The sequence below is a fragment of the Perissodus microlepis genome, chromosome 10, assembly GCF_051167445.1.
Source record: "Perissodus microlepis isolate ML-2025 ecotype Zambia chromosome 10, ASM5116744v1, whole genome shotgun sequence".
Lineage (NCBI taxonomy): Eukaryota > Metazoa > Chordata > Actinopteri > Cichliformes > Cichlidae > Perissodus > Perissodus microlepis.
Genome location: NC_140470.1, coordinates 409,933 through 435,991, shown reverse-complemented (window position 1 = coordinate 435,991; position 26,059 = coordinate 409,933). Strand labels below are relative to the sequence as shown.

Below are 26,059 nucleotides of genomic sequence, written 5' to 3'. Positions count from 1 at the left end.
ACCTGCTTTCCCACCTGAGCTACAGCCACCCACAAAAATTTAAGAAGATGAATTTATATGGACTGCATACCCAGGGAAAAGCATTGACCTTTACGCAGCAGCAGAATCATTTTCAGGAGCTCCGCTGACATCCCAACCACAGCCAGGCAGCAGGTCATTGGTACAATGAAGCTGAACATTTACTCTGCAAGGTTCTAATCACTGATCCAAGCACTGTGTTTACATTCAGCTCCAAATGCAATTAAAGCTCAGTCACTGACTCAAGGCAACTGTTGGTCAGTGAATACAGACTGAAGCAGCACACTCTTTCTGCTGTTGTAATGCAAAGTTGGTGTGGGGTCAATCAAGCTTAAGCTCAGTCCCAGTGAGAGGGTTTCCCAGCTGTGCTTAGAGCTTTGTAGCACGCTGCCTCTAAGAAGTGTTTCCAGCTCAGGGAGGTGTGAGAGGACAGGCTGCGTAACCTCCACTGTAACCTATCTTAGCATTGAATTCATAGGCCTTTAGGCTCATAGCCAAGGTCATTGGTACAGGTGATTATGATATATGTTGTAGGACAGACATAATAGTGACAGGGCCTCGTATGAACCCCCCCACCCCCACTCCAGTCTCTCTGGCTTTTGTCCACTGAAGGTCAGGAGTAAGAGCAAAATTTACGTCAGTCTTGAAAGGATATCTTTTGGATATGATGAGCTGACAGTAAAGAGGAGGAATGTAGCTGAATCTTTTTCCCTGTTTTAAAGACACGTTTGTTTCGGATCACAGGGGTTTTCAAACCCTTTGTCATCGCTGCAGTGGTGATTTGAAAAATGTCGCCTCATGCTGGAGTTAATGCATTCACAAGATTTTCAGAAAACTGTGACTTTGACCTTGAGCTGGAGGTTATTGAAATTCACATTTTTAGTAGATACACCTCTAGTGTCGGTTTCAAAATGCTACGTTGCCTCATTCTTGAGTTATTGCCTTCACAACAGGTGGGTGTCCATGCTGCCTGCCCACCTGCCCGTTGGGTGATGAATACAGCCAATCAGCCTTTTAAGGCTGAGGGGTAAAAACAGGTGACAGCACACATTTTAATAATGTTTCTGCTGCCCAGTAACTGGCACCATGTGCTCACTTCTAAAAAGTCTTGAAAACTGATATTAGTCTGTGACATCATCAGAAGATGTGTTTGGATTTAAATGAAGTTGCAGTCGAAATGGTTAGATCAGCATTGCTGCTTTACCAGGTGTAACAATTATGTTTAACATCCAGGCATCCATGAAAACAGAATTTATTACATTTAACAGCATTAGAAGTTAGCAGGAAGTTAGCTCGCTAGCTTCCACCTAAACATGATGTAGCATGTTCTGACAGAGATTTCTGAAAGAATTCAAACGTACAGCTCTGCTGTCACTTCCAACATAAATGAAGACAGAAAACTAAACAGCAGTGACGTTTGTAGGGTTACTGAAGTTGGGCTAGCTGCTATATAATGATGTGCTACGTGATCGCTAGCGACACAGCTATGTTAGCATAGCATAAACACAGTGAAGCTGGAGGATGAACGCTAACTTTATTCAACTCGATAAAAGTTAACGTGAGGGTTCCTGATGGTTAGAGACAAATGCAATCGCATGGCAGGATGCTGTAAACGGACCAAACTTCAGTCAGGAGAACAACTGAGATAATCCATCCACAATACGAGGTTATTGATTAATATACTGCAACAACATGGGAATAGAGCCGCTGTGACAGAATACAGCATTAATGAATCAATGGTACAGAAGTGGAGGAAGCAAGAAGAATGAGTTGAATAAAGTTTGATTTATCTGACTGCTTTGTTTCGCTTAATGTGTCTTATAATCCCGTGCAGTTTATGGTCCAAAAAATACGTATTTGACTTTTTTATTTGGCACACTGCAGTTTAATGTTGCAAAGCACCTCTTTTAATCTTCAGTGGGTATTATACATGGTTATGCTCAGGATATGTCAGCCCATTTCTACTGGAAATGCCTTTTGGTTAAACTTTCAGCAAGGAATTTGCATTTGCACTGTTAAATTTTTATATAGCTTTAATGCACATAAAACAGCTGCTTGTTTAAATGAAAATAAATGGATGGGTTTTTTGCACTAGTAAAGTTGTGGAGTTGTATTTTGTCTCGCATCAATTATATTGTCAGTTATATCGTTATCGCAAAGTTTCAAATATATATTGTGATAAATATTTTTGGCCATATCGCCCTGCTCTATAAAGCAGCACATCTGACACACAGAGAGAGGAGGAGCACGCTCTGAACTCTGTTTAGGCGGCAGCCGAGCCGAGGGTGTCACCGTCAGACCCCGTAGGTAGGTCAGGAGGATAAACGGCCGCCACCCGAGTCATCCTGTGATGAGGAGCTACATGCCATCTTTCACACACAGCTATGAGGCAGCAAACAAAGAGAAGAGTGGAGTCTGGTTTTTACCGAACAGCTTTCACGTCCATCCAAAGCACGGATGTGTCCTAAAACACACACGATGAAGACTTTCCAAACACAGAGATTATTGCATCCTCCAACGTTGCCACCAGCCACCCAGGTCCACATCACTCACCACTTACTTCCCAGATTAAAGCATCCCAGATGAAAAGATTATTCCTGCCATCAATGCTCATTTTAAAAAAAGGATTTGCAGTAGATAAACGTGTTTGCATTGATGCTGGTGCAGCAACAAAGGGATGATCAATAAGGGAGGACAAACTAATCTGTAAATGTGATTAATTGAGCTAATCCTGTATACTCTGGAGCAGCAGAAATTATCATTTCCAAATAGCATTATTGGAAGTGATCAATGAGAGAGGGCTGCTCCATTACTAGCGGCCAGCTGAGGCACCAACGACCTTGCCTTGCTGACTGCCTGGTGTGGAAAGGCCAGCAATGCTCAACAATCCATTAGAGTCAGCGTCTTAAAATGAATGGGATTCAAATCAGTCTGTACACAGCATGTCACAATGGAGCATGTTTCTGGTACATAAAGAGCACGTTGGACTACGCGACTCTACCTGTAGCTAGTTTTTACCTTCAGCTTGATTTCAGAGTCTGGAGTTTATCTTCCTTTGCACTCACACACTGCAAACTCGTGTCTGCTGCATGCTTTAAATGGATACAACAGACACGGGTTTGCAATCATGAACCAAAGAAGGCGATTTGCTCCATGCACAGCTATGGGCTTCACACACAGTAGTGTAGCACATACACACCAACTGACCTCCTCTGCAGGTTTGGTGCTGTTTTGACTTCATCACTGAAACAGACTTTTGCATGCCTTCGTCATCACTGCGTGACCTAAGTGGCGCTGTGTGGGAACAGCTAATTGCAGCTGACCTCTGCTTAAACTTAAAGACCCTCCAGTGGCTCCTCATTTCTGTTTCTGTCATCACTGACTAGTGCAGCCATCGTTTTTGTTCAGAATCATCACAGAGAGCCTGATAAGTATTTCTTTAAGGAACAAGGAGCTTCTTGGTGCCACCATCTTTCCTGCAGGATGGCTTGCGTTGCGCTGGATTCCCCAGCACAGGACTGAGTCAAACACGCCTCCATATGTTTCTCCAAATACGACGCTGAGGACGTTTAGGCATCTGCTTCCAATTTTTTATAATTGCAGGTGGAGCATGCAAGGTCAACTAGGGCAATTTGATTTTTATGGTCTAACCTGTTGCCACAGAAGAGGAATCCATGTTGTTTCCACCACAGCCGTTGTGCAGCATGTACTGTTCACAGGAAACAGGACCTCGTCCCACACACACACACCGTTAGCCTGGAAGTTCGATTGCTTGTCCAAACAAACGGTGAGTGGACAACTGGAAAAACAATCTCGTACGGTTGTTTTTTTTGTTCACAGAATTTTCCTATTTGTGTGACTCTTACACCAAAACACCATTTTCTAACATTATTTACGGAGGCTGCAATTTCACAGTCGTTTTTACAAAGCCAATGGTTTTAAACTGGGTTATTCAAAAATACGTTTCACAGAACAATGAAAACTGACTCTTTATGACCACAAGTGCAAATCCACTACTGCTTCTCTTCATTTATGCATGTCAGTTTTTGACTGAAAAATAAGGGAAATATAATACAAGAGCAAAAAGTGGACCCTTGGGTTTTCATGTCCAAGTTCTTACAAAGACGTGAACATGTAGTCAGTGTTGCTGCAGACCCAGGGATCAAGTTCAGCACAGCAGGAAAAGAATCATTATGCTCTCCAGGCTAGCTGAGTGGCCTCTCGTAGTCTCTCATGTTTTCCACCAATAAACACTTCAGCACGTTAACAAACCTTAACAAAACACCAACTGCTTACTGATATGCCCACCAGTCCCATCAACGCTCACACTAAAAATCAACTATGAGGAAAATAATGACAGGAAACATACGGCTCGAGCAGAAGATTTGATTAGAACAAGTCCAATGTCACAGTCTTACAATGCAGGTTTGCAATGGTTAAACAGTTCGTGTTTTCATGTTCACTTCTTCTTCTTCTTTTCATTGCTTAAGTTACTGTGTCGTGTTGTACGTTGTGCCGATGTGGGACAGTTTTCCAGTTTCATTGTACTATTGTACTATGTATGACTGTGCAATGACAATAAAGAGTTATCTTATCTTTAAACTTTTACTACTCTTATTTACAGAAAAACCCAACAATCAGATGAAACCCTGTGAGCAAGCATTTGGCAAAAGTAGGAAGGAAAAACTCAGTTTAAACAGGAAGAAACCTCCGGCAGAACCAGGCTCAGTGGCAGTACCCGGCCCACAGCTTAGGTATAAAACAGCTATGCAGATGTGAAACCGGTGATCGTTTGATCTACACCTGAAAGTGAGCATGTGTGACCGATTGCGTGTGTGTGGTCCTGTGTGAGGGTGTTGTGTGTCGTGGTTGGGTCTGCTGTTGGGAGACTGTCTCAGCAGCCTCCCTGATGCTGCGGGGTAGCATGTATATGTGTACATTTCTAAATAGTTCATTGGTACATTCACTCTGGGTTCGGTTGCACTGTCTCCTCGCGGGGTGACTCACAGAGTTAGCCCGTACATGTGGAAGACGAAACGGGCTGGAGAGATAGCCTCGATATGATAGAGAACGGTTACATTGTAACCTTGGTTCTCTGACTGAGAAACTATCTCTCCACCTTCAGGCCACTCGGAGACATGTGCCGATCAAACCATCACCGGTTTCACATCTGTGCAGCTGTTTTATATGTAAGCTGTGGGCCGTGTCCAGGCTAGCTGGAGTGTCTTAAAGAAGTTTCCACACACCATGACCCAGCGGGGGTCATACCCCATACATGTGGAAGATGTAATGGACTCGAGAGATAGTCTCTCACTCGGAGAACCAAGGTTAAAAAAAAATGAAAGCTTTTGTTAAAATGTAAAAAATGTCAAACACTCACAAACTGCTGAGGAACAAGTAAATAAAAGCACATTTTTACACTAGTTTTTGCCAGATGAAACAAAGGTGCCATAATATCAGTGAGACTTTCATGTCATTTCCTACCAGAAAACATCTTCCCACGTACAACCCCTCCCTTTAATAAAAGTCTATAAACAAATTCAAAAGTGAAATTAAAACAGAAACTGCAGTGTGAAGCTTCTCACTGACACACAATGAGATTCCAGTGTGGTGTGACCTTGTGAGAACACCGTCCTGTGTCTCAGTGCTGACTGTAATTAGCTGCTCACAGCCAGACAAAGCATTAATACCCTGAACAAACACACAGCCTGCCAGCCATTGAGCCTCAGCTTCAAGACTCTTCATTCAAGCAGCTAAACCTGCGTTTTCATCAGCTATTCAGTTTGAGGCAGCGCTGACCGGCAGGAACTTTGCTTTCAGACCGTCTGTGTCTATTAGCATTTGTGGCAATGCATAATCCTCCTTCTGACAGAAGAAAAGCTCGGTCATTGTCACTTCAAAGGACTCTAATATCTGAAATTCGTCTCTTCAAACTTTTGTTAAACAAACACAACTGCGAGAAATGAGAGACCAGTCCCTTAATATCCTCCCTAATCCATAAAGCTGAGGTTTCTTATCATGAACAATAAAACATCAGGAACAACAATATATCTGTGCAAAAATACTCAGCTAGCTAAACAAAGTAAATCAGTGTCTGAAAGCTCGGGCAGACTACAGCTGCAGCTCTAGTTTAAACACACGTTCTCGCCTCTGTAACCACCGACTCTGTTATTCACTCAGGTCTGAACTACATACAAGTATTTCTTACTTTTTATGATCTATGCTCAGCATGTTTTGATTATGACCTGAACAGTGGAACACACCATGTTCAAACAACATGTGTGTGAATGGCTGTGGGACAGTAAGCTTTAATGTTTCAATGGGTCCAGTTCCAATTTCACTGCTCTGATGATCAGAAATAAACAGCGTAGGTTTCGCTAATTCGAAGAAAGCCTGGATGTGCTGAGCTTTGTTCGTAGCATACACCCCTCACATCTCACTCCCATTTTGTAAACCTTCCCTTTCACTCTTGCTGCGATCCTTCTGACCACTCGTCTCCACCCTGTCACTCCTACATGTTCTCCACAGCCCTCACTTACTTCTCTGCCACTCCTGACTTCCTGATGCAGTACTCAGTTACTTTCTTGGCACCATATTGCCAACAGTTTTGTTACAAATTCCACTGCTCCCTCTCCTAAACATCTCCATATCTCCACAAAAAGCGAGAGCGAGTCCAATCACAAGTGATACACCATGAGCCAGCAGCCAGAAGGAAGAGGAGAAATGCCCGAGAAGATGAGCAGCCTCAAGCAAAAGAGAGACTGAGGAACGTCACGCTGATAAAAGGCGGATGACACCTCAACAAAGTATTCCGGTGAGCACATGAGAGCGATAAGGACGACGTGAAGCTTTCTAGGCCCAACTGAGAGACAGACTTACCAGTGTGAGGAGAACAGAGCAGATTTTTTCTCCCTGGTTGTGTCAAACACTATGCCATACCCAGGGACCAAAACCAGACAGACAAATGCAGGAAGCTAGATTTCCATGTGGTTTAGATCTTGAAAGTTCCACAGCTGAAGAGCTGGTGGTTACAGAAGTAACCACCAGCTCTTTTCTCCCGCTGGTTCCTGGGTGAACCAGCGGGAGAAAAGAGCTGCTGAAAAGAAGATGGATAAACTGGGAAGCAAAACCATAACTTGATACCTTGGGCTGAAAAAAGGCAAGATTGAGGGGAGGTTCAGACACAACACCTTGCCAAGCCCCAGAAATGAGCTACACCTGAAGTACAGGGGCGCCCGTTTAGCTCAGGCAACCACATGCTGTATGGCTGAGGGTGGACTCACGGCCCTTTGTCGTATGTCTTCCTGTCAGTCTTCACTGTCCCGATCTAATAAAGCTGGGAAAAGGCCCAAAAAAGGTGCCTGAAGCACAGTGGAAGGCAAATACCCTGTAAATGCTGGATACATGCTGGGAAATCCCGTCAACCATTGCTACAGGCCCTCTGAGTCACTGGGTCCAAGCCAAAAAAAAAAAAAAAGGATTTGGGTGAAGGGGCATAGAACGGGAGGTTATGGCTGCTGTTTAGAAGAAACCATCAGGAATTGAAGATAGGCTAGCTGCAGGTCGCAGCAGATGGCCCCGCCCCTCCCTGAGCCTGGTTCTGTCTGAGGTTTCTTCCTGTTAAAAGGGAGTTTTTCCTTCCCACTGTCGCCAAAGTGTTTGCTCATAGGGGGTCATATGATTGTTTTGTTTTGTTTTTTTTAGGGTAGGGTCTACCTTACAATATAAAGCGCCCTGAGGAGACTGTTGTTGTGATTTGGCGCTGCACCACCCAAAGATGTCCTTGGATTAAAAAGGTGAAGCAGCTAGGAAGGGTGGCCCTCACCTGATGAGGACTCATCTGACGGCCCACCTGGTAACAGCTACGGTCTGAAAGATAAACTTCCTTTGCAGTTTAGAATCACACAAACATACAGTTGTGATCAAAAGTTTACAGACGCTTGTGATAATTTGGGGTCAATCAATGAACTGTTCTTTGTCCAGAGTGGACAGCATACACTGTGTGCAGTGTGAGTGTAAAGCACTCTGCTGGCAGCAAACAGTAATTGTGATTTCTTGTTGATAAAACTTTCAGGTAAATTTTCAAGTATGACATCACCATAAATGATGGTGGATATGAAAGCTCACTTTTTTATGCCAGGCTCATTTTCTATCCTCCATTTATTCTACGTCCAGGAGCAAAACGTAGCTTACCGTGAAAAACAACATCTACAGCTGTGTTCATCGATGCAACAATTAAAAAACACACTGTGTGCTGCTCTAACACTTCACCTAAATATATTCAGAATTATGGTATCAATCCCCTTTCAATATTATAACATATGAATATGCATAAACATTCTGAATAAAATTCACAGGTTAATGAAGATCAGACTATGAAGACGTGACTGAAGTGCTCAGGACAGAAACCATCTAAAAAAAGCTTCTGACAGTCTGGACTGATGAAACCACGATTGTAGTTGTAGCCGAACGAAGGGACGTAAAAGCTATGGAGAAGCTATGTTGACGCGATTTTCTCTTTATTTAGAAAAGAACCAAATAAGAAGAAAACGTCTGTTTCATTTGAAAAAAGGCAGCGACACAGTGGAAGCCAGATATGCCATTTTGATTGGGATGTGTATTTTTACACATCTGTGTGCACAGGAAGCTTTTTGAAAGATTTGTGAAGCTGAACTTGTATAAATGATCACTTTTTCCTCAGGTTTGGATGCATTTGTAGAGCTGTTTTCATTGTAGCCAGATTGCTTTGTATGGACTGAAGCACACGGACTTATTTCTTATACAGTGCTTTTCTACTAAGCACCATATACAACTTGCCTCATTCATAGCCATTGATACAAGCAGTTTTTTCTATGCTTTGTCTTACTGAAGTGTTTTCTATCTAACATGAATATAAAACTATAGCAGGCAGGGATCAAACCAGCAGCTCTGTGATCAGTAGATGCTCTACCTGAGCTACGGCCTCTTGTGAGTCCTCAAAAATGACACACAAAAGTAACTGTCACTTTAAGCTTGTGTATCAATCCATACACATTTGTAACACGTCTCAACTCAAAGAAAAATGGTGTTTTTCCAGTGGCCAAGTCAGTCACATGATCACAACAAACGAGGAGCAACTGAAGGTGCTGTAATAAAGATCTATCAGAGCATCTCCGGGCAGGAAATGCAGTATTTGGTGATGTTGTGGGTTCTACACTTCATTCATCTAATTATTGACACAAATCCTTACATTTAAATTTGTTACTTTTTCCAATGACCTCTGAGCCCCTCAAAGATGTCTGTGATCCCTAAACATCTTCTTATTAAATTCAAGCTCAAAGTCTTCAATCATGTCGTGGTTGTTTGATATAAAATCCACTGTTGATGTAGTTTTTTTTTTAAAACCTGAGCACACAGAAGAGCTCTGAACACTAGTGATGTGCGATACCACTGATTTCCTTTCCGATCCAATACAAAGTAATATTCAGGGTGGTATCGACAACACTGATCCGATACTTTGTACAAAAACATATTTTATTTATTGTATCTCAAATTATATCATCATAATGATTACAGGACATCAGATTACTTGTTCTTATCACTTAATAATGCAGAATTCATCATATAGAAATAAAAAACCTGAAGTTATTTGAACACCTTGCCTGCCTGCAGCACTAAAGGACTCCGTGAGAGACGTCTGTCTGCCCTAGCAGCACCTGTCCCTGTCCTCCTCTTCAGTTCACCTCAACATTACGCTCGTCATATCCTGTGACATGATTTACTCTGAGGTGTTTGACAAATTTGTGGTGTTGCCACAGCACCTCACTTTCTTGCCACATGTATCGCAAACCACGTCTCAGCTGTTTGTGGATGTAAAACACGTCCACACATAACTCCAATTATGCTCAGCCATTGTTGTGAGTGCGCACGCCAAGGGGCTGCCACATTTATACAGCCATATTTCACACATGACTATGAAAGGCGGAAGAGGAACTAGTTCCTTCCAATGTAGACAATCCGAAGGATAGTTTCTTTCCACTGTGTTCCTGTTAATGATAAACTACAAATTTACCCTAAATTACTAAAATATCGATATTTTAATGTGAGAATCGATTCTAGAACATAAATGACTGGTATCGGAGGAATCGATATTTCAGGATCGATCCGCACATCACTACTGCTAGGGCGATCGTGGCTCAAGAGTTGGGCGTTCGCCTTGTAATCAGAAGGTTGCCGGTTCGAGCCCCGGCTTGGACAGTCTCGGTCGTTGTGTCCTTGGGCAAGACACTTCACCCGTTGCCTACTGGTGGTGGTCAGAGGGCCCGGTGGCGCCAGTGTCCGGCAGCCTCGCCTCTGTCAGTGCGCCCCAGGGTGGCTGTGGCTACAATGTAGCTGCCATCACCAGTGTGTGAATGTGTGTGTGAATGGGTGGATGACTGGACATGTAAAGCGCTTTGGGGTCCTTAGGGACTAGTAAAGCGCTATACAAATACAGGCCATTTTACTGAACACAGAGCACCTTGGGACCAATGAGCCAAAAGATGAAGACAATGCTGAACCTCTAAGGTTTAGTCAAGGGAGTTAAAGGATACCTCATCTGATGGCAAAGCAAAATTATCACCAGATGAACAGATGCAACAGACAAAATGAAACGGCTGATGTGCCATGTGCCAAAAGCAGAGACTGCTTTCTAATTGAAATCTACTTTAAAGTAACTGAAAGTTGAAGAGCTTGAGGAAAACAAAGTCCCCACCAGTTTGTGTTGAACTGGAGAAAGCCTGATCCATGGAGGCTCCAGACCAGTTTACCCATGTTTCTCTACAACTGTTTAAAACTGTCAGTTCTCCCCCCTCAAAAAGTGGTTTTCTCTTGAAATAATAAGGATCACGACTACTTAAAAAACACAAATGCTTGGAGAAATAGAACAGGCATTCCTTAATAATAACATTAATCAAGGCCACTCCAGAGAAACATCTGGAAACTCAAACATTAGCAGTGAAATCAAACTGCAGCAACACGTTTGGGGTTGTATGGCCTACTTATTCACCCCGCTTTAGTTTCTGCATAAGCTTAATGACAACACTGTCTGTTCCAATCAGCTCAGCGCTGCTCTACGATCCATTTTTCAAACTTTATGACAGTTTTAATTGCTCCCACCTGCTGCCTCATCGACCCGCTCAACAGCCACTTTCAGTCACATGTGTGGATGCAGACAAAGAAGTCTATTAGGTGCAACTTGCCTTTGCTCCAGTGAGGTCACTTGGGCATTAAATTAGTTCCAGCCCAGTTCCAGTACGAAACACTACATGCATTTGAAAACTTTGTCTTATCTTTTCTCTCTCTCCGTTGTTTGCAGTCAAACGTTCATAAAGAGGCACTTTGACCAACTAGTGAGTGAACATCATGGAGAGACTGTGACATCCAGTGGTCTGTCCTCCATTATCCCTTTGCTTATTCAACATGTATTGCATGCATGACATGCATATATGCATGTGCAAGGTTGGCGGTCTGGGCCTTGTTAAAGCTGTGTCTGCACTGTAAGATGTATTTTTAGTGTATAACTAACAGCTGATATTAAATGTCAGCACAGTTAGTGCAGTGTTGTTAGCCAGGGATTGATTCCTAATCTCAGTCAGGTCACAAGAGAGCGAGTGAAAAGCTTTGACTTGTGTTCACAGGATCTTCAGCTATAAGCCACAACACTGGAAGCACTGCCAACTCCAAAAAACAGCATGTTGGGTCCTGGTAATCATGCTGATATTACTATGATAGTACCACTCACCTAATCTTTGGTCCAAAAACAACACACACCTCATTGCCATGTCGAACCCTCCCACATGTGTGCTGCAGAAACCAATGAGCCCAAGGTGTTATCTTGACCTCCAAAGTCCCCAGACTTCAGTTTGACTGAGCATGCACAGGATGTGCAGGTACATCTGATCCACAATCTGGCATACCCCACAGCACACCAGCAAAGCTTCAGTGCCCATGTCTGCAGGCAACATCCAAACTGAGCTACACACAAAACTAGCTGGTGGTTTTAATGTTAGCTGCATGGGTGTATTCTGTGCAAACCATCATGACAGAAAAAACATGCACAGTCAGAGTTTAAAGGAAGTACACTCTGTCTTAATTCTAAGCTTTCATGCATATGCTTAAATTATTTAAATCTAACCTCAGATGTAAAACTGTGTGTTTTACATCTGAGGTTAGATTTAAATCATTATTGACTTAACAAAAGTTCAGCCAAATGCAGAACCCATGTATGAACCACGTGAAGCAGAAATAACTTGGAGTAATCCTTTTCTGTACGACTTCAGTCTTTCACATGACTGCCCAGGCCCTCTGGCTGCAAAACAAGGTCAAACCATCATCGCTCTACCACTGTGCTCACCACTGGCACCATTGGTGTTTGTGCTGGTACGCTGTTTGGTTTCCACCAAACGTGCTACTGTGCATTACGCTCAAACATCTCATATTTGGTCTCGTCCATCCAAAGGACACTGGTACAGAAGTATGGTCGTTCGTTCAGGTGCAACTTTGTGGTGTTGTTCTTTTTACAGAGAAGAGGATTTCAACCCTTCCAAACAAGCCCAACTTGTTAAATCTTTCTCTAATGGCACTATAATAAACTTTAATATGCTACCTGATACCTGTAGAGTGTGAGATGCTCTCTGAGTGTTTCATGGTCTGAGACTAGGGTGACATCGGGTTGTCTCCTGTAAAGACTGGCAGCTGTATTGAATGTCTTCTAATTGTAAATAGTGTTTTGTACCGCAGGTTGTTTGCAAATGGCCTTCTATCGCTTCCCAGAAGAGAGTTACTTTTTAAGATCATTGCTGGCCTTTTTCCTCCTTGTGTTAACACGCCTCACTCGAGACCAGCAAACTGCCAAAACTCCTGCTTTTATAGCAGTGCTCACACTGATGATGATCAATTAATGCATTTGATTAGCAATTAGCGCATCTGATTTCTGCTACTTACCCTCTTAATGCCTATTAGGCTTGGACATGTAATAGGAAGTTATTAGGTTTTCACACATTGCTTCTACATTTTGACAAAATTAGTGTCAGATAAACACTGACAGCTGGGACAGACTACAGCCCCAAGCATGAAAAAAAAAGACAATGAATAGAAATAATGACACGTGTGTGATGTGTTGGTGTTCATCTGATAAATATTGACATACATTTCAAGACCTGCTAGGGACCAGAAGATATTTTTATTATTTTTGTGATTTAAAATGTAATCTAAAGGTTCTGTACTTTCTATGACTACTTGCTCCTGAAAATTTGGGTTTGCCATCAAGAATTCTAAGCAAGGTTGGAAGAAATATCCATTTTCTCTCTTAAATATGCAAATTTGTGCATCAACATACCCTGAAATCCATTTACCAATTTAGCCAAAAAAAGACAACCCAGCCATGGATTTCTCTGGGATTGATGTGTTTGGCTCAGTAACAAGAAAAGATTTTCAAACCATGTTTGAATTTCCATGTAAAGACCTGATCTCACTTTCCACATACGAGCTTGTATATGAATTTACAGCAACCGCTGTGATAATCTTTTCCTGCTTCATTTGCCTATTTATTAACATTTAATGAATGAAGGTGCTCCAACTAGCACTTCATTTACATTATCATGCCCAACACTGCCCAGCCCCAAAACAAGTCACCATCTGGAGTTAACCAAGGAAATTAATAAGAACTACTAATTATTTGTTTTGTTTGGATTTATCCAAAATCAGGAAATGAGCAACTTCTCATTCCTTAAACAACCCAACATGTTTTCATGGAAAACCTGTTAGTGGAAAAATGTCGAGCTGTTTCAGATGGGTCAAATTACTGGCCTGCATCAAGCAAAGAAAGAAACAGACTCTACTAAATACGAGTTAAGAAATGTCCAATGCAATAATACCTGGAAACAGCTGGATACAGGACTCAAAGCTATGTGCCGAGAACTCAAGGGACAAACACCGAACTGTTGTACTGCCGTACAAAAACTATCAGTAAGACTTATTGGAAACAAATGTCAGTTTGCTGGGACGCATAAAGACTGGACCCTGGGGCCGTGGCAACAACTCATGTGGTGTGATGAGTCTAGATTTAGCCTGTTCCACACTGATGGACATAACAGGGTAAAGAACAAGATCTTGGACAGCTGACCTGTATGGCAGTGTTATGGGCTACAACGTGTAAATACTGACCCATACTGTAGGCATATATGGGTCAGTAACACAGGCTCATCCTGTGAAAGGACAGGTCAGGGAGCATGACACATTATAGTCGACTCCATAGTTTGTACTTTTAGGTCTCGAGCATTCTAAATAAGATTATGTTATTTCGCCCATTTCAAGCCAAATGCAGTGAATGATATGGTGTAAAGCAGGGGTCTCGAACTCCAGGCCTCGAGGGCCGGTGTCCTGCAGATTTTAGATCTCACCCTGGGTCAACACACCTGATTCAAACGATTAGTTCATTACCAGGCCTCTGGAGAACTTCAAGACATGTTGAGGAGGTCATTTAGCCATTTAAATCAGGTGTGTTGGATCAAGGACATGTCTAAAACCTGCAGGACACCGGCCCTCGAGGCCTGGAGTTCGAGACCCCTGGTGTAAAGCCTCGAGGGCCGGTGTCCTGCAGGTTTTAGACGTGTCCTTGATCCAACACAGCTGATTTAAATGCCTAAATGACCTCCTCAAGTTCTCCAGAGGCCTGGTAATGAACTAATAATTTGATTCAGGTGTGTTGACCCGAAGGTGAGATCTAAAACCTGCAGGACATCGGCCCTCGAGGCCTGGAGTTCGACACCCCGGCTGTAAAGCTACAGCCCATACTGCCGCAGTCTCATCTCAGAGCTACTTGGATATTTCATTGTTAGAATAAACTCCTGCTGGCCCAAGTCCACATTTCAAACATTAAACAGATTCTTAGAAACACACGTTACCCCTCTAATAGATCCATGGTAGAAGTGACAATTTCGGCAAACAGCACAGTGTGACCCAGCAGCTTGGTCTTCAAGTTCTTGCTGTAGGTCTCCATACTAAAGTGGGCCCAGCTCTGCGACTCTGCAGAATTAGTGACCAGGGCCACAGAGCCTTTAGGCAGCAAAAGAGCATCCTGAAGGTCTGAACCAGACATCACGACGAGGGAGGCCTTGGACAACGTAAGGACACCGTTGTGTTCTGCATGCGCCTGGAGCCATTTCAGGAATCTGGCCTTGGCCTCCTGTGTTGAATACAGAAGAGAGGACATCAGTTTGGTTTCATTTTACAGACTGTCAGTAGTTTAAATTGCTTTAGGACTTATGCACAACCACAGTGGTATATCTTAATAATTCCGGTCCGTTTTAAGTTGAGAAGTGTGTTTAAGAAGGGCACAAGTCACCATCAAGTGCAGATCTACTAAGGAGATGCTCTGTCCACTCTGCTGTTCTGCGCAGGCCAAACCCCCTCAGTGAGATCAGCAATCACCTCCCTCTACATGGATGACATCAAGCTATATGCCACTAGTGAACGAGACACCGCCGCTTGCCTAGTTTAAAGTCGCTGCACCGAGTGCTCCGATTACCACGGGGACCACTGTTACCTTCACCCTCCAGATCTTCTCGAGGTCTTCTCTCAGCCCTCTTTTCTTCCCTTCGTCCTGACGTTGCACTCATTCAGTATCGCTACATCTATCACTAAGGTCGTCTTCCCCTGCGCTGCCTGCAAGGAAAGCTTCAACCACCACCTGCAGAGCCGGAGAATGATGGCTGAGACTAGTTCTGCTGGAGGTTCCTTCCTGTTAAAAGGGAGTTTTTCCTTCCCACTGTTGCCAAGTGCCTGCTCACAGGGGTTCGGTCTGATGGTTGGGCTTTTCTCTTTATTACTGCAGGGTTTTTAATCTACAATATAAAGTGCCTTGAGGTGATAGTTGCTGTGCTTCATAAATAAATATAATCTCATCTTGATATCATCCAGGAGTGTGATCAGGTCAGAAACTGCAGATGGTACAGAACAGAGCCATATGAATGCTTCAGGACAAATATAACAAGGCATAAATGTCTTAACTGGTTGGCTATAAAACACATATTCATTTATTCTTTACTGATGTTTTCAGAAATATTATTTTTTTAGAAAGATTCTAATTATTTTGTATAAAAATTTCAGTGTACACAGACATGAATATTCTGGCAGACAGGCTACAGGAGCCAGATTTTAATACCAACGGTAAAAACCAATAAAATGAACAGAACAGCTTTATACAAGACTAAGAATGAATGGACTCTGTTACCAATACAGAAACTGGATTTAACTAAAGTTTAAGATGATATTTATTTGCTCTGGCCTAATTTATTAGGGGTGCAACGATACTCGTATCGATATTGAACCGTTCGATACAGTGCTTTCGGTTCGGTACGCATATGTATCGAACAATACAACATTTTTAATTTATTTTATCAACTTTTCTTCTGACGATGCTGTCTGTGTTGAGCGCTCAGTGGATCTGCGCTCGACAGTGCAGCCTAGGCGGAGTAGTCGAACGCAGATTCACTGAGCGCAGGGCAAGCTAGCGAGACAGAAGCTAAGCTCGTTGCAACATGGCAAATTGAACCTCCCCCACCCTCATTCAGATCTGGCCTTTGGAACTATTTTGGTTTTCATGTGACGTATGACCCTGAAGGTAAGCGCGTCATGGACTAAAGTAAAACAGTATGTCGGATGTGCCACGCAATGCTCAATTACATTGGTGGGAACTACTGCGTTAGCACAGTTAGCTCGTTAATGTGTTGGCCGTCCAGCCCCACACACGGGGTGATCCGCGGCAGCTCGTTAACAGAGATTTGCCGTGTTGTGGCGTTAACGTCATTTCAACGAGATTTACGCTGACAGCACTAGTGGGAACACAACGAATATGACTGCACATTTACTCCGACATCATCCTAGTGCAAACACAAGTGGAAGCAGACAAAAACAACAAGCACGCATGCTACAAACTTTACCCGAGTCATTTAGACAGCCGTTAGCACAGGATTCTCCTTATGGGGACCTGATATGTTTAATATGCTGCTGAGAATATAGCCCAGAAGAAGCGTATAGTATAGCTTTTATTTTGGAAAGAGCCATTTCTCTGTAATAAACTCTCTTTTCCAAAGATGAGGGATTTCTCCATCAGATAGATTTATTATTTTATTACTTTGTTGTTTCAGCAACATTAAATTTAAAAACTGTACTTTTGAGTTAAAATATATATTTATAATTTTAATAAATGACAAATTAAAAAGGCATGAACATTTTTTTTGTATTGAAAAAACCGTGACACCAAAGTACTGAACTGAACCGGCAGCTTGGCAGCATTTTTAAATAAAGAAACAATGAAATAAATTACTTTATTTTTTATCATACCAGTGGTTTAATCTGAGTAGCTGATAATGTATGAGATATGGATAAGAGAGGGAAGATGACTTTGCCCATTTAAGGCAAAATGAATGGTGTACTGCATACCAAATACATGGACTGATAAATGGTAAATGGACTGATTCTTATAGAGCACTTTTTTACTCTCCCGGAGTACTCAAAGCGCTCTATACAACATGCCACATTCACCCAATCACACCCATTCTCACAAGCACCTTCTGTAATCCGAGTGCTTTCTGACGACACTCACACACATTCACAGACCGATGCATAAGAGAGCAACTCGGGGTTAGCATCTTGCCCAAGGATACTTGACATGCAGACTGGAGGAGCCAGGGATCGAACCACCAATCTTCAGATCGGTAGGTGACCTGCTCTACCTCCCTGCAGCGTCTGTATTGGCTACAGCCAATTTCTTTTAAAATGTGACACTCAGTCATAGAGCTGCTGTGAAGAAGGGCTCCTGCTACTGAGCAATGTGGGCCTTCAACGCCCCCTAGGGGTTAAAAATAAAAACAAACTCCCAGCGCCAAATTGTTCTCTCTCTCTCTCTCTCTCACACACACACACACACACACACACAGGGCATGAATATTTCCAGTTTTTCCAGGATGTCTGTACAGCACACAGTGACAGTGTCTGACAGCACTCAGAACAATGGGAAAGTTCACCGAAGTCAATAAAGAGCAGAGGAAACCTGCAGATTAACTGTGAACTGAGGATCTTAATTCAGATGTGTCACCTTTTTTTGGCCTGGACAAAGAGCCAAAGTGTCCTCCTCACTATGAGCCAAGACACCAATCAAATTAAATGAACTAACGTATTATATTTATATAAAAAAATGAAATTACTTTTGAGTAAATATCTCAGCAGCTGTGAGTTAGTCATCATTCACACAACACTGTTTGCTTTATCAGGGCTGTAGCAGATTAGCACTCTGTGGTAACGCTGCGCTCTCCAACCTGAATCCTGCACTGGATCTAACTGGTTTTTGAGAGTTTGGAGGGCGGAGCCTAAAAGGAGCAGGGTCCTAATGTGATTGGTCACTTTGATGGACAGTTCAGATTACTGCAGTAAACCAAGTTACACCCTTGTAACAGTGCTGTCAATGATTCAGTTACAATCAGCTGATTTACCAACATCTCACCGGCACTCTGAGGGATTAAGCCATTGGATACAGGCTAAACACTGAGAAACATTTCTATATAAAGAGTAGAAATGTGATATACAAGAACCAGTCCATTTACAGTCTGGCAAATGTGCCATTACTGCAGAGTCTGCACCAATCCATGGCACGCTCCATCTTCCTACGAAGACTCCAGAACCACAGGATACTTGAAGCTCCTTACTTTGGGCAGCACTGAACAGTTTGACACGTATGGCCTAGAATTAGAGACAAGCACAGGTGGAATCCAACACCATCCCAAGGATGTGGACACAGCTGTCACTATTTAAGGACCTGATGGCACTTAACAATGGACGCAGAGTTCAACTGTGCACCCTACATGTGCCCACAATTCCATATTCAAACCTTAAAAGGAGCATCTTAGGTGAACTTTCAAAGGTCATGTCACCATGTTGGATGGTGAGTGGTTGAAAGAAGCTGCAGCAGGTTCCTTCTGCGTCAAAGACATTTTCTAATTATTCAGCAGGAACAAGTTTGGAGCCTTCGGTGCTTTCAAACTCTGTTTCCATCCTTGGGTTGTGAACAGTGGTGTCATTGTGTGACCTAGCACTCTTCTACAAGGCCAGGAAAACAACTATTCATGAAGTTAGATGGGTGTCTTCATTCTCAACATCTAAATGTGATCATAGATGATCCGTGTTAGCTTGTTGCTGCTGTAATATTGCCAAACGGAATAAACACTGTGTCAAACATGTAATGGACAATCTTGGTAGATTTAAAATGTTTTGGCAATCCCGCCCTGCTGGCAGCACCGTCCCTCCACAGAAGTCTACCAGACAAGAGTTACCTTCTACTATTGCTCCCTAACACGAGTTCAGATTAAACAAAGTAGGGGTGCAACAATACTCGTATCGATATTGAACCGTTCGATACAGTGCTTTCGGTTCAGTACGCATATGTATCGAACAATACAACATTTTTAATTTATTTTATCAACTTTTCTTCTGACGATGCTGTCTGTGTTGAGCGCTCAGTGGATCTGCGCTCGACAGTGCAGCCTAGGCGGAGTAGTCGAACGCAGATTCACTGAGCGCAGCGCAAGCTAGCGAGACAGAAGCTAAGCTCGTTGCAACATGGCAAATTGAACCTCCCCCATCCTCATTCAGATCTGGCCTTTGGAACTATTTTGGTCTTCATGTGAAGTATGACCCTGAAGGTAAGCGCGTCGTGGACAAAAGTAAAACAGTATGTCGGATGTGCCACGCAATGCTCAATTACATTGGTGGGAACTACTGCGTTAGCGCAGTTAGCTCGTTAACGTGCTGACGCCCTCCAGCCCCACACACGGGGCGATCCGCGGTAACTCGTTAACGGAGATTTGCCGTGTTGTGGCGTTAACGTCATTTCAGATTAACGCTGACAGCACTAGTGGGAACACAACGAATATGACTGCACATTTACTCCGACATCATCCTCGTGCAAAGACAAGTGGAAGCAGACAAAAACAACAAGCACGCATGCTACAAACTTTACCCGAGTCATTTAGACAGCCGTTAGCACAGGATTCTCCTTATGGGGACCTGATATGTTTAATATGCTGCTGAGAATATAGCCCAGAAGAAGCGTATAGTATAGCTTTTATTTTGGAAAGAGCCATTTCTCTGTAATAAACTCTCTTTTCCAAAGATGAGTGATTCCTCAATCAGATAGATTTATTATTTTATTACTTTGTTGTTTCAGCAACATTAAATTTAAAAACTGTACTTTTGAGTTAAAATATATATTTATAATTTTAATAAATGACAAATTAAAAAGGCATGAACATTTTTTTGTATCGAAAAAATATCGAACCGTGACACCAAAGTATCGAACCGAACCGAACCATGAATTTTGTGTATCGTTGCACCCCTAAAACAAAGGCATCTTATTTGCCTTTTTTCCCCACATTGTTATGATGTCATAGTTTTGCAGTGTGGTAGGTCAGTTGCAGTGTTGATCCTGGATCTACACTAGTATAATGCAGGAACTACATCAACGTGGGTGCCTCAGATACACCGTTAACTGAACGTGCATGTGTCTGGTTTATTAACTTTTAGAGTTAGGGTTTGGTTCAGTTTTCACACAGGGTTTAGGTAGCACTTCTTTGGAATAGCTCGTTTTGTTGGTTATTCTAACCATGGTTCACCCCGGAGTTTAAGCTGGTGGAGCAATAAAGCTCACCTTAACTTTTAATTGGCTACTGGGTTTGTGGCTTTGGGGACCGGGGCGGGGATACCCGTGTTTGAGCTTTATGTTGCACTACGGACGTAACAAAGGACACCTTTACCATGTTATTAAAAACTATGATTAATTAGAATGAGCATTAATACAATTTAATCAAAGTGATAGAAAACGTGATGTAACTTGATTCTGTTGCAGTTTTCAACAAAGGCTCAGTCCCCAAAATTATGTGGGCTAACTCCTTTACTCAACAAGTTATGAGGTCTCAAAATGCCAGAAAAAGAAGAGAGAATAACTTTATCCTAACCCTGTAACTTACAGTAACTATAGTACTTCATATTTAAAATGTAGCACATTTAATGAAGCAAAGCTACTGTACTTCAGGGGGGAGGCACTCACTGAACCTATTTCACATGGAGAGATGAGCCAATAGGACATGAAGCTGTTCTTAGTCTTGAACACAAAAACGCTGAGTATCTTACCTGAGAGGTAGCGAGCAGGTGTACTGTACTTGGACTTGGAGTCTGACTTGGTTCACATTTGAGGCCTAGAGAGGTGAGGATTTCTGTCAAGACTTCATACCGCGACGCATTGTTGACCTTCAGTTCATCAAAAGCGTCCAATGGCAAATTCTGAGAGTTGGGAGCAATTTCAAAGTGGACCTGCAGATATACATGTTTAAGTAAAAACATCAGAGGATGCAGGAAACATTAATGTGGCAGCAAAAATGAGTATTATTTATTTTACACTGCAAATATTTGCACCTAATAAATCTGCTTGTAATCTAGACATCATATGACACCGGGCTTCGTTTACTAGCCCAACAGTTAGCAGTACCACATACCCACTGTCAGCACCTGGATTCATTCAGAATGCATAAATAATGTTAATAATAATGATAATATTTCTAGACCCGACTGCAAAACGAGGACAGAACAGTTCCTGGATTATAGAAGATTCAGGCTGCTGTGGCAGTTAATTTACTGCTAGCTACACCATTAATAAAGGAATCGTGTGCTATAGGGAGACTGCTAGATCAGCTGATCTTCTCTTAGATCTGCTGCTATAGGCTCAGACTGCTGGAAACATCCCATGATGCAATTATCCTTCACCTGAAGGCATTTTTGCCTCTATTGGACAGTGCAGCACTGAAGATGGAAAATCAGGAGAAAGAGCAAACATCAGAGTTGAATCTGAGAGTTGCTGCACTCCTGTCGTGGGGCGTACCCACTGAGCCACTCACACTCATGTCAGTCACTGAGACCTCATACATCTGAACCTCTTTCTTCCCGTTAAGAGATTTTCCAACTTCCGCCAAGTCCTTGGACGTGGGATCGCCTGAATGTTGGGCTTTTCTCTCTAACATCACATGGTCTTTATGTGTGAGGTAGGGCTGCCACGATTAGTCGACTAGTCACGATTACGTCGACTATCAAAATCGTCGACGACTGATTTAATAGTCGACGCGTCGTTTGAAGCTTTGTAAGATCCCAAAAGACGCAGGAATAAGTAGTAGGATTTAAGAGTGTAATAACGGACTGAAACAGAAGATGGCAGCACTGCATGTACAAGGATGCCAGCTGCCGTTAAACCCCGAAGAAGAAGAAGTAGCTCTGTCCCAGAATTCATAGCGCAGCCCAGCTCAGTTTCCAACAATGGCGGCAGCTAGTTAGTTTTAATATTACTCTTATTATTCTTTCTGGGACACAAAATAAACGTTGAACATATTTTCAGGCGAGAATGTAGCTGTGTAAACCTCAAATATCTGCTCAGTTTATCAAGACACCACATATTTTCAAAAGCGCTCCGACGTTTTCGGAGACGTCTGTTACCCACTAGCTCGATAGCGAGCCGGGGGCACGGCTCACTAGAGCCGTCAGAACACCGGACTCCCGGCAAATCGTTTTCAAACCCACCGCCGTCTTTCGCTACTCAGGTTAAACATGATATATAAGTCACTTAGATAACTTAAAAATGTTATTGTTTGGCTTTTTTCAGTATTTTATTTGTTCCTGAGTAAATCGGTTTGGCTGAGATTAAAGTTATAGTTTTTACACAGCTGAATAAACGTCAAGCAGACAGCTGATCATCAGAAGTGTGAGATGCTCGAGAATTTACTCCGGTGTCCTGTTATATTTTAGATAGCAAGGAGTTTATTAAACTTCACAGAAACAATCTGCAAATTTCATTAAAATTTAACAAACTATCATCTTGTCTTTATTGTTAGTTAGCACATACCTTAAACACTTAAAGCTATAAGCTAATGATAGTTATATAAGAGCAGATGCTGCTGGTGCAATAAGCTGTACGTTTTACGTCCAATGGATGATGATCTGATTAGTCGACTAATCGCAAAAATAATCGGTGACTAGTCGACTATCAAAATAATCGTTTGTGGCAGCCCTAGTGTGAGGCAACTGTTGCTTTGATCTGACACTACAGAAACACAACAGCATGCAGGTTCACTGTCCCACATGTGTTAGCACTACTGCGGGCCTCAATAAAAGCATGCTATTCATTGTCCCCAAGGACAATGAATAGCATGCTTTACATGGGTTTACATGGGTTTACCTGACAAAGGACAGCTTCTCCACTGTCCCCTCCGTGGGTCAGTCGTACAATAACCATATCCTTCTTATGGGGGACATCCCCTTTCAGCTCCCCCCACAGTTCAACTTCTCCTCCCCCCCGAGGATCCCTGATGTAGACTTTCCCACTCGCCAGTATACTCAGATTCAGCTCTGTGCTGTCTTCCTTGGTGAAATTCAGCTTGTTGACCTGCATGCACTGGCTCTGCCTGACTTCCAGGTAGAGTCCTGCAGGGCACAGAGAAGAGGCTAGCCCGAGGACCTTGCCCCCCTGGCTCAGGTAGGTGAGAAAGCGGGTCTGAAGCTGGGGACTTAGGGTTTCCTCTTCTGCCAGTACCAGGAGTCTTGTGTTTTCCAGCCAGGGATCATTCAGTGCCTGCTCTGGCTGGAGCGGATAGATGATGTTACTTTCCGTGTTGATACATTCTGATAAAAGCTGGCGAACTGTCTGAAAACGTTCCTGACAGCCCCCCGTGTAGACGAGAACATTTGGGAGTTTGCCACCGCTTTGACCAAAAAACCCTCGGGAATCATTTTCAAGTTCATCGAGACACTCGTTTCCAACCGAGTTATCATCCGGTAGGTCTGGAATATTCTCAGCGGAGGCATATTTGACAGAGAGTATAGTACTGTTCTCCAGTTCCAGACATTCATGGCAGCTGGACAGATGCAGGTGGTGTCCGTGGCCCTCCATGTGGTGATGATTCCCCAGGGAGTGTTCCTCCAAGTCACCGAGAGATTCCAAATCCTGGGAGCTGCGGAGCGGCTCTGACCCTCGCCGGTCCTCTAACCTCCTCTTTACCTCTGGGATGAGAAGGAAGCTGCCTTTACGGCACTGCAGATGATGGTGGCGAGCTATGGGCTCTCCAGTGCTACAGGGAAGCAGTGACGACTGTGCCCGTGGGCTCTGTGGACACTGCTGGTCCAGCAGTGCACTCAGAGTGGATTCTTGCAGGAGGACAGCTGTGGAAATACAACCACACCACAAAAACATCAGAACCATCTACTGATCTATCTTTGTATTCAAACAACTGTTTCTGTCAACCACTAAACTACTGAACAGTAAAAGAGTAACAATGTAAGCTCTTTGGTACAGTTCTTGTATCCAGCAGCTTCGGAGAACAAACAGCTCAGAGCTGCTGAAACCTTTCATTTCAGCTGTGCTACACCACAGAGGTATAAAGCAGGGGTGTATGGCATTATTTTTGTGCCACTATTCTGAGCGCACGTAAAAAAAAAATGAGCGCACGTAAAAAAAAAAATGAGCGCACGTAAAAACAATTTGCAGGTGCAAGTGTTGCATTTTGAGGAGAAATTTATTTTGAGCGGAGAAAAGCTGAATCTGAGTGAACAAAATTCATTGCTGCGTGCAAAAATGTATTTCAGTGTTTGCTATTATCCACACACACACACACACACACACACACACACACACACACAACAGCAGCCCCTCTAACTCAGTTTTTGCATTTGCGCTTGCTCGCAATGTGTTGCTCGTTATATTTGTGCCACAAAACCAGCCAATCACAGACTTGGATGCAAAAAAATCTGATTGGCTGTTTTGGTCTCCAATCAGCTCGAAATGACGAAATGCAATATCCCAGAATCCATTTCGTCCAAAACTCAAAGGAGGCAGTGGCGGAGGAACACAGAGTGGCAGAGTTTGAAATATCACTCTTTCTGGGTCACAAAATAAACTTTAAAGATATTTTCATGCGAGAATGTTTCTGTGTAAACTTCAAATATCTGCTCGATTTATCAAGACATCACATATTTGTATAAGTGCTCTGACATTTTCAGAGATGCCTGTTACCCACCAGCTGACCGCATAGCTGGACTGGCCATTGAGCATCCCGGACATTTGCCTGGTGGGCCGATGGTGATTTTTCATTTTTATGTTTGTTTGTTTGTTTTTGTAACGGTATAAACAATGAAAGGTGGTGGATTAGCCAATTGGCCATGATCAACTCTGGGCTGGACCAATTACAATACATCCGTATTGAAGGGAAAAGGAACGCGATTAGTCCCGGACTTCAGCTAGAATCAAAAAGACAAAGCTGGAGTTATTCTGTCTTTACGTTGCACAGCTGCCTCTTCTCCCCTCATTCTCTCCCCTCCCTCTCCTGTTGCTACTTCAATCATGAAACTGATCAATGATCAGCTGATCGTCTCTCTTGTTTGTTTATCGCCCACTTTGCACCAGAAACAGGAAACCAGCGGATGTCGTGCTAAACAACAGCAGCACGTTTAAGCTTGATCAGCTGTTGTTAGAATTTATTTAATATTAATTTCTAGTATCAGCTGATGTTTGCTGGAGCCACAGCTGTAAAGCTGCTGGTCATGATGTCGGTTTGGATATGTGGTGAGAGGGAAACATGAAAGTGATACAAATCATACATATATACCAACAACAGTGTACATCACTGTCACAACAGCGTTTGTTTTAGTTCAAAGGCTTTATGGTTTTTCCTATAATACCTGGTGGTGTAGTCAGTGATTTTTTTTTTTTTTGTCAGTTCAGCCTTTTATATCATGTTTAACCCGAGTGACCACCCGGTCAGCTGGTGGGTAACAGGCATCTCCGAAAACGTTAGAGCACTTATGCAAATATGTGATGTCTTGATAAATCGAGCAGATATTTGAAGTTTACACAGCACCATTCTCACATGAAAATATCTTAAAAGTTTATTTTGTGACCCAGAAAGATTAATATTTCAAACTCTGCCACTCT

At 42.8% G+C, this 26,059-nt stretch overlaps 1 protein-coding gene across 1 annotated transcript in view; it reads right to left on the bottom strand.

Moving 5' to 3' along the window:
- hlcs (holocarboxylase synthetase (biotin-(proprionyl-CoA-carboxylase (ATP-hydrolysing)) ligase)) overlaps nt 1-26,059 on the bottom strand; it is a 46,866-nt gene that overhangs the window by 14,214 nt on the left and 6,593 nt on the right. The window contains exons 4-6 of the mRNA XM_084941325.1: nt 23,312-24,291; nt 21,223-21,402; nt 14,943-15,223 (exon numbers count right to left, since the gene is read on the bottom strand). Coding sequence (XP_084797451.1) covers nt 14,943-15,223; nt 21,223-21,402; nt 23,312-24,291 — 1,441 coding nt within the window. The remainder of the gene's footprint in view (nt 1-14,942; nt 15,224-21,222; nt 21,403-23,311; nt 24,292-26,059) is intronic.